Source organism: Rhinolophus sinicus, linkage group LG10, assembly GCF_036562045.2.
Source record: "Rhinolophus sinicus isolate RSC01 linkage group LG10, ASM3656204v1, whole genome shotgun sequence".
In the NCBI taxonomy this organism is placed as follows: domain Eukaryota; kingdom Metazoa; phylum Chordata; class Mammalia; order Chiroptera; family Rhinolophidae; genus Rhinolophus; species Rhinolophus sinicus.
The window spans coordinates 88,009,538-88,026,964 of record NC_133759.1 but is presented as its reverse complement, the minus strand read 5'-3'; the positions used below and the strand labels follow the sequence as shown (position 1 = coordinate 88,026,964).

General features: G+C 41.2%; 1 protein-coding gene across 8 annotated transcripts in view; it reads left to right on the top strand.

Moving 5' to 3' along the window:
• Positions 1 to 17,427, top strand: part of HTR4 (5-hydroxytryptamine receptor 4) — a 154,838-nt gene that overhangs the window by 72,137 nt on the left and 65,274 nt on the right. For all 8 annotated transcript variants that reach the window (XM_074313739.1, XM_074313738.1, XM_019734368.2 and 5 more), the window contains exons 3-4: positions 7,132 to 7,257; positions 8,495 to 8,695. In XM_074313739.1, coding sequence (XP_074169840.1) covers positions 7,132 to 7,257; positions 8,495 to 8,695 — 327 coding nt within the window. The remainder of the gene's footprint in view (positions 1 to 7,131; positions 7,258 to 8,494; positions 8,696 to 17,427) is intronic.

Sequence of the window (17,427 nt, the reverse complement as noted above, 5' to 3'; positions counted from 1 at the left end):
GTGAAGAAATTTAAGAGACACTCAAAATAGCTAATGACTGAGGTAAAGGAGAAGAAGAAATGGAGTAAGGTGCCTGATTTCTGGCCTGGTCAACTGGAATGCTGCTGCTTTGTGCTTAGAAAATCTAGAGGTTTGAATGACTCCAGTTCAATAGATTTCTTTGAGTAAGGTCTTGGAGGTCTTAGTGTTTCTATACCATATTCTTCTTTAGACCAAACTTCTCTCTGATCCAAAAGAGCAGAGGTCATCAAACTTGTTTCATAAAGGGTCCAAGACTACATAATTCCAGCTTTTGTAGGCCATATAGTCTCTGCTCTAATTACCCAACTCTGCCTCTGTAGTGGAAATCAGCCATAGAAAATACAAAAGCAATTGAGTGTGACTGTGTTGCAATGAACTTTTATTTACAAAACCAGGCAGTGGGCTGGATTTGGCCCATTGGCTGATGTTTGGTTATCCCTGAAGTAGAGCAACACTAAGCAGTTTCTTCTCTCATCTGAGCATAAGATTTTTACACTGTCAGAAGTGGAGCTGAGAAGAGAAATCATACTACTTTCCAACAGCCAGCCAGGACCCAGGCAAATATGCAGAGCTGGATACATTAGAAATTGGGCACAGAAAAAGAGGCCACCTAAAGCAAAGAAATGGGGAGCAGCTTGTTCTCAGAGCGTGGGAAATTCCACCTTTCCTTGATCTCCTATCCTTGGGGTAAATGATTGACCACATTGGAGAGGCTCCATGTAGTCCACATTTTTCCCTGGGCTGGATTTCTCAAAATCACAAGAAAAATGTCAAGGAAATGATCAGCCAAATTCTGAAAACAGGCCATGTGTTTTATTCCAAAGGAAGACATTATCTGATGGACATTTCTGTACCCTGAACAATTGTAGGTAAAGAGCCGTTTGCAAAGCAAACCACAGACGCTACACTGATCAGCATATAAAGAAAAAAATGTACTGTAAAGAAAAAAATCTGTCTCTGGAACTGTTTGGTCAGTTTCGATTTTGAAAAAAAATGGATTTTCTTAAAGTGAGACTCACATCTAAGGTATAATTTACTGGCACTACCATTGAGTGTTTTTGTTTCCAAGAAGAATGGAAGCCCTGGTAGTTACACGCTGTGCAGTAGTGACAATCTTCCCAAATGTTGACCTCACCTTGTCACGTCAGTTGTGGCTTGGCTTTACATTCAGGCATGACCTCAGAGAACAGTGTCTTTGATCCTGGTATCTTTTGTATTCCTTGCAGCTTTGAACTTTATTATATTCTATGCAGACAGATCCTCTTTGGGCTTTGAAGTTTTTGTCATGCCCAATACGTGTGATCTTTGAGGCCCTGGAAAAGTCTATTAAGAACTTGCCATAAGAATTTTTCTCCATGTATTTATATTTGAAAAATACCTGACCTTCATTAGCTATGCACCATCCCCCACCCTCTTACTCTCCTCTATAGTGTCTTCAAAAACAATCAAAAAGTGTTGTTTTAGAATTGCACAGAAACTCCATGATGTGTAATTTCCATCCTGAAAGGATTCCTTTTTTCCCCCTATCATTTTCTATAGCCAGCATATTTTACAAGGTGTATTAAGCTGTCATTGTCAACATTTTGGGTATTAAGTTTCTGGACAAAAACGTAACACTTTAGCATGCCTTTTTTTTAAAGGAAATTCTATTTTACACGAGCACATTTGAAATTTCGTGGGAAAAGCATTGCACTTGTAATCAGAGTGTGCAGGTCTAAATCTCAGGTCCACCAAAGCAAGGAAAACATGGGATCTTATGTCTCCTCACCATACTAAACACCCATCTCTTCTGAAAACAGGGCATCGTGATATTAGATGACATGGTAATTATGAAGATGAAATGAGCCAACATCGAAAATTTCCTTAGTGTGTCGTTTGCCCTATAGTAGGTGCTTGATAAAGCAATGTCAAATCTACCCACCTTCAAGCAGGAAGTTCCAAACCTACGAGCAAAAGCAATTTGCAGTGTGGAAATGAGGGTGAGGGTGAAGGGCATCCTTCACGATGCTCTAGGCCAACGTCCCCCAAGTGAGGTCCCCAGACCAGCAGCATCAGCATCACCTGGGAACTTGTCAGAAATACAAACTTTGGGACCCACCCCAGGTGTACTGGGATGGAAACTGTGTGGGTGGGTCCAGCACTCTGTGTTTTAACCAGCGTCACCTCCAGTGTTCCCTGCTTGCCTAAAGTTTCCCTTTAACCCAGTTGTTCTCTATAACACCATCAATGCCCTTGATACTCGTTCTACCCCAAGTTGACCCATGAACCAGCAGCATGAGCAGCACTGAGGCTCAGCATGAGCCAGGGGCTTGTCAGAAATGCAGAACCCCAGACTCCACCCCAGACCAAAAGACTCAGAATCTGCATTTTAACCATGTCCCTAGTAGATTCATATGAACATTAAAGTTTGAAACCTGATCACAAACTTTATTTCTTTACTTTTTCAGTTGTGCCCTTGTTTAGTGTCTGTTTCCATCAGCAGTGTGAGGTCTGTGAAAGTGAGGACTTTGTCACTTTCTTTACTGTTGTGTCCCAGTACTTAGCACAGATCTTGGCAAATAGTTGGCGGTCAGTACATATTTGATAAATGAGAGATTTCATCTGACTTTCTCAGTTGATCCTGAGGAAACTGAGGTTCAGAAAAAGTGACTTTTTGAAGGTACATAGCTGTTATGAACAAAGCTGGTGCAATAAAAAGAGAAGAGCATTCTTGACTCCTAACGAAGTGTATTATGTGTGCGTGGGACCTTGAAACCAATTATTCTGGATGATATCACAGAACATAACCTAAAAATTCTTTAGCTATTGTCCCTGTATAGACTTCTAATATTAATAGCAATGATTACTTATTTATAATATACTTTGTCATTTATAGTCCACTTTCACATATGTGGAACTGTATTGTAGTTTTTCTTTTATTAAAAACAGAGAAAATGGTGTTCTTAAGAACGTTTGTGGAACTTTATTGTAGTTTTTCTTTTATTAAGAATAGAGAAAATGGTGTAGTTTTTCTTTTATTAAGAACAGAGAAAACAGAGCCAACAAGTTTGTGGAGTTTTTTGTTGTTGTTGTTTTTTATTAATGGATCAAGAGATCACTGAAAAAGAAGAGAAAGTAAAATTTTTCATAAGAGTAACTGTTGCAGAATCCATTTAGTGGAGTAGGCAGAGCTCTTTGGTCAGATGGGAACTGTCTGGCAATGGTTGACAGTATTTTTGGAAGATATCAGTGGTAACCCAAGGATGTAACATGGATTTAGCAGAAGTGGTTCCTACTTTATTTTAATTATTATTACTGGACTTACATTTACAGTTCAACTGACAGTTCTGCCTAATTAAGAAAGCTCCTTCCATGGTTAAATTTTGCTTGTCACTCAGTTTAAAGTTTAGCTATTTCGAGCTCCTAATTGGCATGCCACAAATGAACCATAACACTGAACTTGGGGTTCTATGACCCTGACATTCCCATTTAATTTGAGATATACCTTCTCTGGAGCCAGAGCTTGTCACCACAGACTCTGCATCTTTTTTTTTTTTTTCCCCTCGTACAAGAGGAAAGGCAGTACAGGGGACGTGGTTCTAATGGTGAAGCTATGGTTGACAGACAATCCATGTTCGAAGGATATGTTCAGACCATTGTCTATAAACAAGAAAGGGACCTAAAATCAGCTAGACCTGCCTCCAATATAGAAGCCCTACACAATATCCTGATATATGGTCATTTATGTATTCTTTTTTTATTGTAATCTATTGTATATAGCATAAAATTTACCATTAATGCATAAAACAACCATTTTTAAATGTATAATTCAGTGATAATAAGTACATTCACAATGGTATACAACCATCACCACTATCCATTTCCAGAATTTTTCATTTCTGCCCCAAACAGAAACTCTGTACTCATTAAATAATTCCCCATTTCCTTCTCCCCTCACCCAAGCCCCTGGTAACCACAATTCTACTTTATTTCTCTATGAATTTGCCTACTCTAGGCTTATCATATATGTGGAATCATACAATATTTGTCTTTTTTGTGCCTAGTTTAACTCACGTAGCATAATGTTTTTAAGGTTTATCCAGAACTTCATTCCTTTTTATGACAATAAAATCCCATGGTATGTATATACCACATTCTATTTATCTATTTATTTGTTGATGGACACTCAGGTTGTTTCTACCTTTTGGCTATCATGAATAATGTTGGTATGAACATTGGTGTACATATATCTATTCATGTCCCTGCTTTCAATTCTTTGGGGTATATCCTTACATCTGGAGTTACTGGACCATATGGTCATTCTATAGTTAACCTTTTGAGAAACCACCAAACTGCTGTCCACAGCAGCTGCACCATTTTACATTTCCACCAGAAATCCACCAAGATTCCAATCTGTCCACATTCTCACCGATACTTGTTATTGTTCATTTTTGTTTTGTTTTGTTTTTATAATAGCCATCCTACTGGGTGTGAAGGCGTATATCATTGACATCTAGGTCTCCTTAAACACTTCCTGAGCCAGGGAGCTCAAAGTAACACCAGGAAGCTATTGCAGAACATCCTTAGGTGTTAGAAAGTTCTTATTCACCATTACTACATCTTCTTCCCTCTATCAGTGATTCTCAACCTTGATTGCACAGCAGAATCACTTAAGAACTTTCAAAAATTCCAATATTTAGGCTGTAACCCAAACTAGTGAAATCATCATCTGTGTGTATGTGTGTGGGTGGGGGGGGGAGAAGCTGGTATCATCAGTTACTGAGTCTCCTCACGTTATTTCAATATGCAGCCAAAGTCCAGATCCACTGCTTAAAGCCTGCTCACTCATCTACTTTGTTATACAACCTAAGGTGTGACAACCCTGTCACTGAGCCTTTCTGATGACCCCTATTAGATAGCCAGACCTTCATCCACCAATGGCAGGCCTGTCCTCCTTTTCCTCCTAGATTTTTTGCTGTAGTATATATTACCAGCTGACACTTCACATAATTCTTTTTATCTATTCATTGCCTGCTCTCTGCTCTGCTTATTTCTGCTTCCCTAGAACGTACAACAATGCTTCATGCAGAGAAGGTGCTCAGAAAGTATTGTTGAATGACTGTGAATGCACAAATCTACTCTTATTTCAAATGACAGCCCTTCAGGTAGTTAAAAATAGCTTGTGTGTCTTGTACTGGGTCTTCTTTTCTCTGGGTAAAATCTTCTCTGTACCTTCAATCAGTTTTCAAAGATGTTGAAGGATAAACCTCACCATTATGAATAAAATGTCTTTCTTTCATTCAATCAACAAATAATTGAGCACTTCCTATGTACTGCACATGCCTACACACGACACCTACTGTAGAATAGACATTGTGCCTGGCACTCGACACTGTGCTGAAAAAAGATAACCGAGGTCAATCTGTGGGGGTGGGGCACAGACAAGAATCAATAACAGAAGCCATTTCAGATAACAATACATGCTATAAAGAAAATAATGTTTGTTGGCTGTGGTACATTAAGTGGGGGTTAACTTTAATCTGAGACTTGAATAAATAAATTACTGTCACTTCCTTTGTTAGACACTTTACCTCAGTTAACGTGGCTGAAGATCAGATTAGTTTTGGGTAGCCACATCACCCTGTTAAGGTCTTTTTCCTCATTGAGTTTAATCTTCCCTGTCTGATATTTGTATTGCTGACAATTGGAATTTAGGTGTGGAAGAGTGATTTAGATGAACATACCTCGAATTTCTTTTTGTCTGAGCCCTAGCCATAAAGACTTCAAACAATCGATTAATCAGTTAACAGCACTTGTCAGCAGAGTGGAGGGACTCTCTGCTTCTCCAGCCGCTGCAATACTGGTTCTTTATTCTAACCAGCACCTTGTCTTTTGTGCCAAGCCTCATGGGAAAAGTGTTGGACAAGACCAGAGCCAGCACTTGGCGGGTGCTGCCATTTGGGGCGGGCAGCCATCTTGGTTTTCAGTCAGAGGAGCTCGATACAGACTGATACGTATTTCCTGATTCCTGGGACCCTGTGTTTCCAGTAGTGGGCTCACAGGACAAGCAGCTTCTTCCACATCAGCCACTAACGTTCTCTGACGACTTAGTTCCTCTCTTTGGGCCTTAGTTGTTTTGTATTGAAGTGTGGGGTTTGAGCCCGAGAATGTTAAGATCCCTTGAAACTTCATTTAAAAAGAGCATTTTATTACTCTGATAAAAAATAAAATGCTTTCCTGTAGCTTCTGAATAACCTGCAGATATTATGCTGTTATAGATAGGGAACACTCACTTACAAGTTAATAAAACAAAATGATTTACATGCGGATGGCAGGGGTTATAGAATCAAATTAGATACCAAAATGGACAAGAACACAATTTGAACTGCTATGTGGGGCACCAAAAGAAATGTGGTTTCTTCTCAGGGCAGTGAAAGGAGTCCCTGAGTTTACTGATTGGCTGCTATTGTTCCAATGACTTCACAGAACCTGAGTCCAGGTCAGCTATATAAGAACAAGCTTCAGGCTGTGACCTGTTCCAGGGACAGCCCACCTGTACACAGCAGCTTCTGTGTAGACTGGGAAGGACTAATGAAAACAGGGTGGCTTTTGTATTCATGCAGATCCTTGTTCAAATTACCATCATTCATTCATCCAGGGCCATCTTTCCTTCATCCGATAAACATGAGTGGCACATTAGAATTGAATTTGTCAACAGATAAAGCAGACGAGGTCCCTGCCTCTGGAGCTTACAACCTAGCTGGGTAGGTGCACAAAACAAATCAACCAAATGCATTTCTGAGTACAAGGAAGTGCTCTGAAGGAAAGGCACAAGTTCTCGGATGGAGAATAACTGCAGTCTCCAGGTAGTTAAATCACCTCTCTGAGCTGCTGCCTCCCCATGATGTAGGCATTCACTAGGATAACATGTAAAGTGACAGGACAGACATTGACATATATTAGGTGCACAATAAATGTGTGTTGCAGCTGCTGATGGCGAAGTTACATTCCTGAAGATAAATGAGGAAAAGATTACTTTTCTTCCCCATGTCTCAAAGTTTCCTTAAATTCTTTGTGTGTGTGTGTGTGTGTGTGTGTGTGTGTGTGTGTGTGTGTATGTATGTCTTTCAGTTCTAAGGAGGGTTTCAGGTCAGTGGAGAAGGTCGTGCTGCTCACGTTTCTCTCGGCGGTTATCCTGATGGCCATCTTGGGGAACCTGCTGGTGATGGTGGCTGTATGCAGGGACAGGCAGCTCAGGTGAGTAGCATGAGGTGACCTTGAGGACTTCTTGGATCTCCCTGGAGAGCTGGGGTCTGAATTTGTAATTTCCATTATAATTTGATTATAATAAAGCAGGGGGAAAAAGATCACACATAACTCTAGCATGACCCGTGTAATCACTTAAGTGCATTTCCATTCTGTGTTCCTGCATTTCACGTTGTTGGATTTTTAAGGAACTGTGATCACTAGATATGCAACCATCAAGAGCGTATCTAATCTAGCCTCCCCACTTTATCAATCGGTTCAGGGAAGGGGTTGCTGACTAGTGACCCATCTAGGATTTAAACCTGGAGGTTTGCTCTTTCCACTTCACCAGTCTGAACCCTGACTGCAATTAAGATCATCCGAAGACCTTTGTAAAATTGCTAACGTGTAGTATAAGTATGTCCCATGCAATATTTGGAACATAGTTAGACAAAATAATAATTCATTGCTAATCTGAAATGTAAATTTAACTGGGTGTCCTGTATTTTATCTGGCAACCCTGGGGGGTGGGTAAGTGTGTTAATCACCCAGGGTCCCTGAACTAATTGGTCTGGGGTGAGCCCTGGGCATCAATGTTATCAAAATTGACTGAGTGATTCTGGTGTGCAGCCTGGATTAAGGACCACCAGGCCAGAAAGAGGATAAAAGATGCAGTCCTGCCTCATCTACTGCCTTCCTCGCTATACAAAACATGCCCTAATCCAGTAATGACGCAAGAAAGTATAAATGCACATTCTGATATGTGTCGCAAATGTGAGACACGTGGTAGTCAGTCTCAGAGTGGAAAACAGTGGAATTTGATACTGTTTGTGAGGGTGGCACTTTCGGAGGGTTCCTTGAGAATGACCAAACAGAGGCCTGAAGGGCCGATAGTAGGAAGATAGAGCCACACCTGTGTAAAGGTTCTCAGGAGGGGCTCCATGCACAAGGGTCTCAAATCAGGCGACTCGGGCCAAAGGGGAGAGGAAGAGAGGGCTTTGGTGCAAGAGAGGTCTAGAGAATTCAGAAGAGGCCAGACCATGCAGGGTCTTTCCAGCCAGGTCACAGCAGGGGAAACTGAACCTCACAGAATACATTACACATTTGACTTTTCTTTATTTTTCTTCCCTCCCTTTTTCCTTTCTTTCTTTGCTTTTGTTTCCTCCTCTTCTCGCTCTTGCTTCTTTTCCACTAACCTCCTTCCTTCATCCTTTCCTCTGCCTTGCCCTTTATATTTTTTCACTCACAGGAAAATAAAAACCAACTATTTCATTGTCTCTCTTGCCTTTGCGGATCTGCTGGTTTCTATACTTGTGATGCCCTTTGGTGCCATTGAGCTGGTTCAAGACGTTTGGATTTATGGGGAGATGTTTTGCCTGGTCCGGACCTCTCTAGACGTTCTGCTGACAACGGCATCAATTTTTCACCTCTGCTGCATTTCTCTGGATAGGTAAGGACAAAGCCATGTGCATAGCTGAGCTCTGTGCTAATGGTTATGGAGATGTGTCTTTCTTTCTTCCCTAATTCATTAGAAGAAGTGAATCTTAGAGATTCCCTACCGGTTATTCACTTACTCATTCATGGTCCTTCTTTGCAGAAGGCCCCTTGTTAGTCAGATGCTCTTTGAGGCCCTGCGGACACAGAGATTAGGAAGGCCTAGAACCTGCCTGCAAGGAGCTTACACTCTTGATAGGGACAGGTAATAGCCATCAAGTTTACCGCAAAGCACTAAATTTTATAGTGATGGCATGCACACAGTTCTGAGGAAGCTGAGTGGCAAGAATAGGCAGCAGGGGTGGTTCAGAATGATGGTGTTCTATGTTTGAACATGACCTTCTCCTGAAAATGTGTCTGTATTACAATTTTATGTGCATATTTAGGTATGTACCTGTGACTGTGGAGACTTTTCCAGAAGGTTAAAGATGATTATAAAATCCCCAGTAATTGTTGTTGTTTTTTTGGACCCAGGGCTAGCATTTTATTCCTGTGGTTTAATTTCATTCTTTTCCACATTTGACTTCAGAAGGCCTAGTGATTTCCATCTTTGCCTCATTTGTTGGAGATGTGGGTTTATTCGTTGTATCAGCACTTTTTATTTTCTAATTCCTGCTCATTTGTATTTAAAAGTAAAGGAATAATGCAATTTAAAATGCAGATGATTGCATGAACGTATGCAGCCATCACGATAGCCGTATCATAGGGGTTAGTTCTCAAAACCAAGTGTGGTGTACAAATTACATTATCAAAATGATCAGGGATAATCTGTTACTGTCTCTTGAGTCGTTCAACAGACCAGTTTTTCCTCCAGTCTTGGGATAGGTCACCATTTCTTTAATTGAGAAATAGGAAAAGCAGTTGGCTAAAATTAGAGATTGTGGTATATCGAAAATACATGCCTTTAAACACTAAAATCAGAGTCTTCTCAGGGAAGTACTCACACTGGGAAAGGTCCTTAGGGACTAAAACCAGCTGAGGGAACAGCCGTTTTATCTTGCATCCCCTGGGACATGTGTTTATTGATTGGAATGGCAAGCTTACCCTATATAAATTGCCCTCTCACTCTCGCTCTCGCTCTCACTCTGCCAAGAACATATAGGTAAATATGCTTAAGTTAAATGCATGTATAATGAGACTCCAGTCTACAGTTAGAGATAATGACACTGGTAAAACTGAACTGTTGATTGGCAGCCAGATCCGTAGTGTCTCATAGTTTGAAATTTGTGTTTATTAGCTTGTTTATAACAATCTGACTTCAATACGTGAAAGATGTTTTAAGACAGTATATACTGAATGAAAGTTCAAATTAGAAAAAAATAAAATGTAAGGAAATAGAAAATATATGGAAATCGTGCAGGGTAGACTGCATGCGATCATTGCCCAAATGACTGGTGAGACTGAAAGTGTTGTAGGAAGCTGGAGACGGCAAAGCTGAGGGATCAGGGCAACCGGAGGTAACCTTGAGGTTCGGGCCAAAGTAAGGGGAAGAAAATGAGCTGAGAGGGAAGTGTAGAATCTCTTCCTAATGTGGAGAGTTTACTCTGGGCAGCTCTGTAAGGACTGAAGTTTTCCTAGGAAGATTGGGCTTCCAAGTTCCAGATTAACTGTCTAGTTCTTTTGAAATCATGAAATTTTCCCTGAGTTGTCACAAAACAGTATGGACTGGTCATTAAGAACCCTCTGCTTTAAAACTGATGTGCCAATTTGTAGCTCTGAAATTGGTGATACGTTTATTAAGCCTTTCTGAGTCTCAGTTTTCTCCTCTCTAAAAATGGGGGCAATAGCACTTATTTTATAGGGTTGCAGTTAGGATAAAGTTAGATAATCCATTTAAGGCATAGCGTTGACCCAGCTGGCACAGCACTCAATGTTAGTGGATGTTAATTTCAGTTTCTTGTAACTACCCACCCAACCCATGATCTTTCTTACCAAACTTGGACCTCCCGCAGCTGCTTCATCCAGATACCGCGTAGTAATTCTTATGCAGTCTTTCCTTATCCCCTCCATTTAAATACGTCCTATAGATTTTTCCTTCCTAAACAGATCCTAGTCTATTTCTCTCTGTCTCTATCGTCCTAGTCCAAACTGTTATCTTTTGCATAAGTCACTGCATCGACCTCCTAATTATTCTCTGCACATCTATTTTATTCCCCTGCAGTTCACGCTCTACTAAGAAGCTCTCATAGCCATCTTTTAAAATTGCAACTCTGATCCTGTGGCCCCTTTGCTTAAAATCCTGCAATGGCTGTTCATTGCACCGAGGATCAAGACCAAACTCCTTAGCCTGTAGAGTGTTGCGCCATCTGTTTCCTGTCTGCGTCCCAGCCTCACTTCATGTCTTTTGTCAGCCAGTATCACTGTCAGGGCCGCCACTGTCTTGGTCTGCCCTCTCTTTCCAGTGCTCTGTGCTCAGCCACCTTAGGCCCTTCGCTCCTCTGCCTGATGAGCTCCTTTGCCACCTCACTCCTTGGTGTCTTTAAGATTTCAGCTCAATCCTCTCTTCCTTGCAGAAGCCCTCTTTGACCTCATTAAACCCATTCTTCTCCTTTGAGAACTTAGTGCAATTATGATTAAAACCACAATTAATTTTTCTTTTGTTTTTTCTTAAATGTCTCTGTCTCCCCCAATGGGAGAAAGCGCAAGCATATACATAAGGGCAAGGTCCCCACTTTCACGGAACTAAACTTTTCATGGGGAGATTGACAATTAACAATCATAGAAATACGGATTTAGGTATTTGGTAAACACTGGAACAAATGGAGTGTTCAATGCATTCTCTTTTTCAACAGTGCTGTCAATAATTCCATTCCCTTCTCTGATAGTGGACATCAAAAACTCCAATACCGTAAGTCAAGTGGAGTCAAATGGTTTTGTTTTCTTTTAGGAGCCTGGAAAACTTGCCATCTGTCTCAAGCATTTCCTATCCCAAGAGTGATATTTTTACTGGGCTGGAAGGTCCACTTTGGACATTACAGGGCAACATTTTAGCCTGGAAGAGTATGATTTTATGTATCATCTAGTTTCTGTTTTTGCTGTGTCCCTCCCATGACAGTTGGGCCAGGCTGGGGAAAGGCACAGAGTGAGTGTCTCACTGAGGTGAGATGTCATTGCTCACCATGTAACTCCTGGCAAGACGTCTTGTCCTCTCTGGAGCTGCAGTGAGTCTGATAAAGGGTAGTGCCTCTCGAGCAAGAATGCTCACTGTGACGCCAAATTACACCCAGATGGCAGACCCCTGGATCAAAGCAAAATATTATGAGATACGTTTCCCCAACTACCACTTTTCATCCACTGTGCTTCCTGGTGCTCTGAGAATTGAATCCTTTCAATGCAAGCTTATTGCCTCATTAAAAATAATTTCCAAAGCATAATTAAAATACCTGCATCATATAGCATGGGTCATGAGAAGTCAAGAACTGCATTACAGCATAAGGTAGAATTGATTGTTTTAAATCTAAGGTTCTGTGGTGAATGAAAACCAACCAGGTATCTAATAGAATACTGGTTTTAAAAGTAGAATATAACGCAGCTATTAAAAACCACAAGGGAGCTGTGTGTGTTGTCCTAGAAAGATATCAGTGGTGTATTATGTGGGGAAAAAAAAAAAAAAAAGCAAGTTTCAGACCTTAATGTTTAGAATAATTCCACTTTTGTACAATAAATATATAGATGTTTGCATCTGGGTTTACAGGAGTGAGCAGTGGGGGGAGGGAGAGACAAGGTATACCAAAACATTACTGATGGTTATACGGGGGCCACGGGGGCTGGTGCTGGCTAGATTGGGCAGTCAGTTGGATAGAGGTTGGGAGCCTTTACTTTTACTAATTTCTGAAATATGTGTTTTAAACTTCAATTTTCTCTTTGTTAGAAGTTAACACTTCTCAAATGCAACAGCAGCCATAATAACCTTTTAGCTGAAAGTGCCCCTGGGACGGCACATTCCTCAATTGGCTGAGAACATTCTGACTTTAGTGTTAGGAGTTCCCCATGAAGTTAGATCAAGGCAGTGGACATGGAAATCTTTCTGACCAGTACGTTCTCTCTGCTTTCTCACAAAATGCCCTAGATTCTCCCCCTACGGGAGAGGAGCCCTTGCCATCTCCTGTCAGTAGATTTTTCCTCCCGTAGACCTTATATCAATCTTCACGACCTTGTGTTTGATCTGTTTCAACAATCTCTTTTCTAATCTTCACAGTTTTTTAAAAACTCATACCAATAATACCTAGTATTGTTAAAAAAAAAAAAGAAAAGTCATCATTTCACAAGTAAAACATAAAAATGTTCCCAAGTCTCTCTCACCATCTCCACGGCTGTAAACCCTAGAGGTAACCATTATAAATAGTAGCTTCTTGTAAATTCTAATTAATTCATATGTAATTAGCAGACTTGTTATGTGAATATATTTTTAGCTTACCCAAGTGAATTTATGTTTTAAATAAGCTTTGAAGAGGGCTTTCCCTGTATATAGCCCAATGAATTGCCTGACTCTAGTGTTCTTACCAAATTGCTTATCAGATGATACATTAGTAAGATCTTTCCCAGCAGCATGTGACAGAAACTAAATTGATTGTTTCAATTAGCTGAAAAGTCTGGCTGCAGACATGGCTCTCCAGGGTTTGAACAATGTCATCTAGTCTAGCTTTCTCCCTCTGTCTCTGTTTCCCTTTCCTATTTGTCTCCGTCTTTCCTTCTTTTTCTCTCCGTTTGTCTTCCTCTCTGTCTCGGTGCTTGTTTCTCTATCTGTTTCTATCTTTCTATCTGTTCTTCTTTGTTCCTGTGCTGTTTTCTTGATGGATTCCTTCTCAGGTTGGGTCCAGAAAAATAAGCACAGACAACATGAGTCTTAAACTGTCCTGAACTCTGAGTCCACAGGAAGAGAAACCTAAATGCTGTTTCTCGTGGAAGAACTTTGGTTGGCTTTGCTTGAGTCAAATACTCTCCCTTGACCAGTCATTGTGGTGTGGGGATGACACATCTGGCTGCTGAGGCACCATGAGCTGCTGGCTTTACCGGACCATATGGCATAGTACAAGGGCAGATCCTGCTGGAAAGAGGGATGCTGGACAGACAAGAACAAGACATCAACTTCTCTTAGGCTGGCCGAAGGACATACAGGTATCTTTCCGAAGCCTCCGTGATAAAGTAGAGGTGCGTCATCCCCAAGTCTTGTTTATATTACTCCAAACACCCTTACATTCTTCCTCTGGTTTCATATGCTATACTCTTCAGACTTAACCATTCTGGTCTGCTTTCTCTGATCATGCTGTACTTTGTTCTGTATTTTGCATTATATGCAATTCCCTTAAAAAATCGACTTCACTTCCTTGAGGGTAGCATTCTCTCTAACACTGCAAGATTTTTTCTTTGATAGGTCCAAGTGAATTGTCACCCTTCCTCTTCTCCCAGGAACTTGATGTATTTTCACTGCAAAAATCCTTCAATGGTTTCTCAGTCATAGATTTTCTTTGAAAACAGGTTTACTTGTAAAACATGCAATTCTGACTCAAAAGCTGCATACGCGTATTTCATCCTGTGCTGGAGATAAGTGTGTCTGCATTTCTTAATGACCTTCCTGGAGCATAACTCTTTTGTAATGTATAAATGAAAAGTGTCTGTCATTGTGAACTTGTGTCACACAATTACATTTGTTTTCCCAATAGGATTGAAATGCATTTCTGCAAGGAGAGCATATGATAAATCTCCCTTTTTCATATACTGTTTGAGGGCAGGGTCACGCTTTGTACATAATTGTAGTATTTGTCGAGTTGAATTTCATGCTAGAGGATATGAACTCTTATTTTTATACTCATTTCATCAAATATTTATTGAGTGCTTACTAATTTACCAGGAGCTGAGCACAGCATCGGAAGCAACATTCAGAAAAAAACTCTAAATCACAGAGGTTTTAATCTAGTGGAGAATCCAGATAATGAGTAGGTAATTCTAGGAAAATTGGGGGCGGGGTGGCATTGAAATAGAATAAGGAGAAGTCAAAGGAACTGTTGGAGCACGTGGCCTCCAATGCAGAGATAGCTCTCAGAAGAAGTGACACTGAAGGTGGGATCTGTGGATGATGTGTTTGTCAGTAGGTGAAGGGGAAGAGGGTGAGGCATGGGGAGTGACAGTTCCAGAAAACAGATGTGCAAAGCCATAGAGGTGTTTTGTTTGTTTTTAGTGACTCATTGTGAACTACAGGCTAAATCCTTAGCTGGTCTTTCAGTGCGATTCCCGGTGTGTCCTGTGTCTGTCTTTCCGATCTGCACTCCCAGCCAGGACTGGTCTGTTACCTTTTCCTGAGTATGATGTGTTTCTTCAGAACTCTATGTTGCTACCTGTGTCTTGAGTTCCTTTTCTTTTCCTGGAACATCCACCCTTGTTCAATACTCAGGTAAGATGTGTCACCTTCACTGCTGGCCCAGGCTTCATTCCCAAAAGAGATTCCTCACTGTCACCTCTGAGCTCCCACAGGATGCTCAATGTAAGCATGGCAGTTATCACTCATTTTAATAATTGGTTTATTTGTCTGTCTCACCCTAGACCAGGGGTGTCCAAACTTTTTTCAACGTTTTTCACCAAGGGCCATATGCGGTCAAATACACAAACAGCCGGGCCACTCACTCGAGGTGAAGTACGTATTGCATCACCTGGTTTATTTAAGTAAACTAAATATATTTTTGGAATTTGCTGCAGGCCAATCAAAAATGGATTGCAGGCCGCAGTTGGCCCGCGGGCCACAGTTTGGACACCCCTGCCATAGACTGTCAGCTCCTTGGTAATCAACCTTTTGCTCGTCCGTTCCTGTGTTCCCCTTACAGGCCACAGTAGCTGTTCCATGCATGCTCCCTGGAATGCTTGGAGATGTGACTTGTGGTTATTTGCTATGACGTTGGTGTTAGTTTTTCTGCCCTTTTAGAAGTCTCCATACAGCAAGTAGTTAAGAATGAGGCCTGGGGTGTGAGTACCAGACCAGCTGGATTCAGTCCCAGCTTGACCAGTTATCAGTGGGTCATCTTGAGGAAGTTACTCAAGTTTTCTGGGTTGGTTTTTTTCTTTTTATCAGTAAAACTGTGTTAATAGTAGTGCAGTCCGTTTGGAGTTTGTGAAGAATAAATGACTGAGTATACGCAAAGAACATAAACCCGGGCATGGCACCTAGTAAGCATTCAGTCAAGGCTAGCCACAAGTATTTTTCCACTGTTTTCCTTTCCAAATGCAAATTCCGAGTGGCTGTTGTGGGGGCCTTCCCAGACACCGCCAGTTAGTTGTATGTTTCTTCCTGCTGCATAGCTGAGCGCCCTTCAAGGTGAGACACTCAGCCTTCCAGCCCTGGGTGTCTCGCCAATCTCCGTTGGCAGCTCACCCACTCTGTGGCTTCACCTGCACCTCTGCTCTCATCTGTGCTGCAGTCTTGTCCCTTGCTGGCCTCTGGGGTCCTCTGGGCTCCATTGAACAGCTAGCTGCTCATGCAATGTCTACCATAAACATCTTTCTGTGTTCTCAAACCCAACATGTTCTACATGGAAATTTCCATCGTGAACTATAATATCCTCTTCTACTTTTATTTCAAAGGTGCATCTATTAGGCATCTTTTAGTCATTTAAACGTAATTCTTTGAGGTCATCTTTCACTTATCTACATGACCCGCTGGATGACAAATCGTAGCTATATTGTCAGAAATATCTTTCAAATCCATCTTCCTCCTCTTTATTCCTTTCTTCTGATCCTATTTCTGGATTTTTTTCTTTTCCCAATAGCTTCTTAGTTATTATCGTATCTGTCAGGTTCATCTGTCTCTTTTCTATATGTCCTCAGCTCACAAAGCTTATATAGGGCACTGCATATTCTCCTTTCTCTTCCTGGATAGCATTGCTTTTGTCTAGCCTTGCCTGTTTACCAGCGTTCTGAGGACATGGGCTCTTGGCACATATGGGTTTAAGGCCCAGTTCTACCACATCCTGGCTCTGTGGTGCTAGGCAAGTGCACTAAGTTCTCTGGCACTCAGTATTCTCATATTGAAAATGTGGATGATGACAGCTGCCTTGCAGAGTTGCTATAGGAATGAGATCACACTGAATACACTTCCCGCCACATAGTGTATCCTCAATAACTGGGTTATGTGTATGGTAGGAACAGGAGTAGTTGCAGCAGTGGAAAAGAAAGGGAACAATTGCAATATAGTTAGAGAAGTGCTGTATCACAGAAATAGACAAGGTACTATAAAACCCCAGGGCAGAAATGGGGAATCAATTCATATCTCTGACAGAAAACAGTCTCTCTCTGTGCTTTTGGGGGCCAGAAAGAACTTTTTAGGGGATGTGATCCTTGAGCTGGGTCTGGAAGGGTCGATGGGACAGCCATCCAGTGTCTCCTGATCAGTTCATACGTGTCATAAAGTATACCGTGGTAACCTTTGTGTGTGTCCAGTAAGCCCTGCCAAGATCTTTTCAGATAATGTTTTTGGCAGATTATTCTTTTTCCTTTAGTCTACAATAACTCAGGATGACACCTTCCTAGACAGCTGGTACTCCCCTTCTTGCAAGTTTCCTTATCATGAAGATACAGAAAAGTATTTAACAGAGAGGAATATAGTAAACATTAAATCTACAGATTGCATATGGGATTATGATTCCTGCAAAAGTTCCATCTGAGGTCCTCCAGACCTCTGACAGGAAAGAGTTGTTCCCT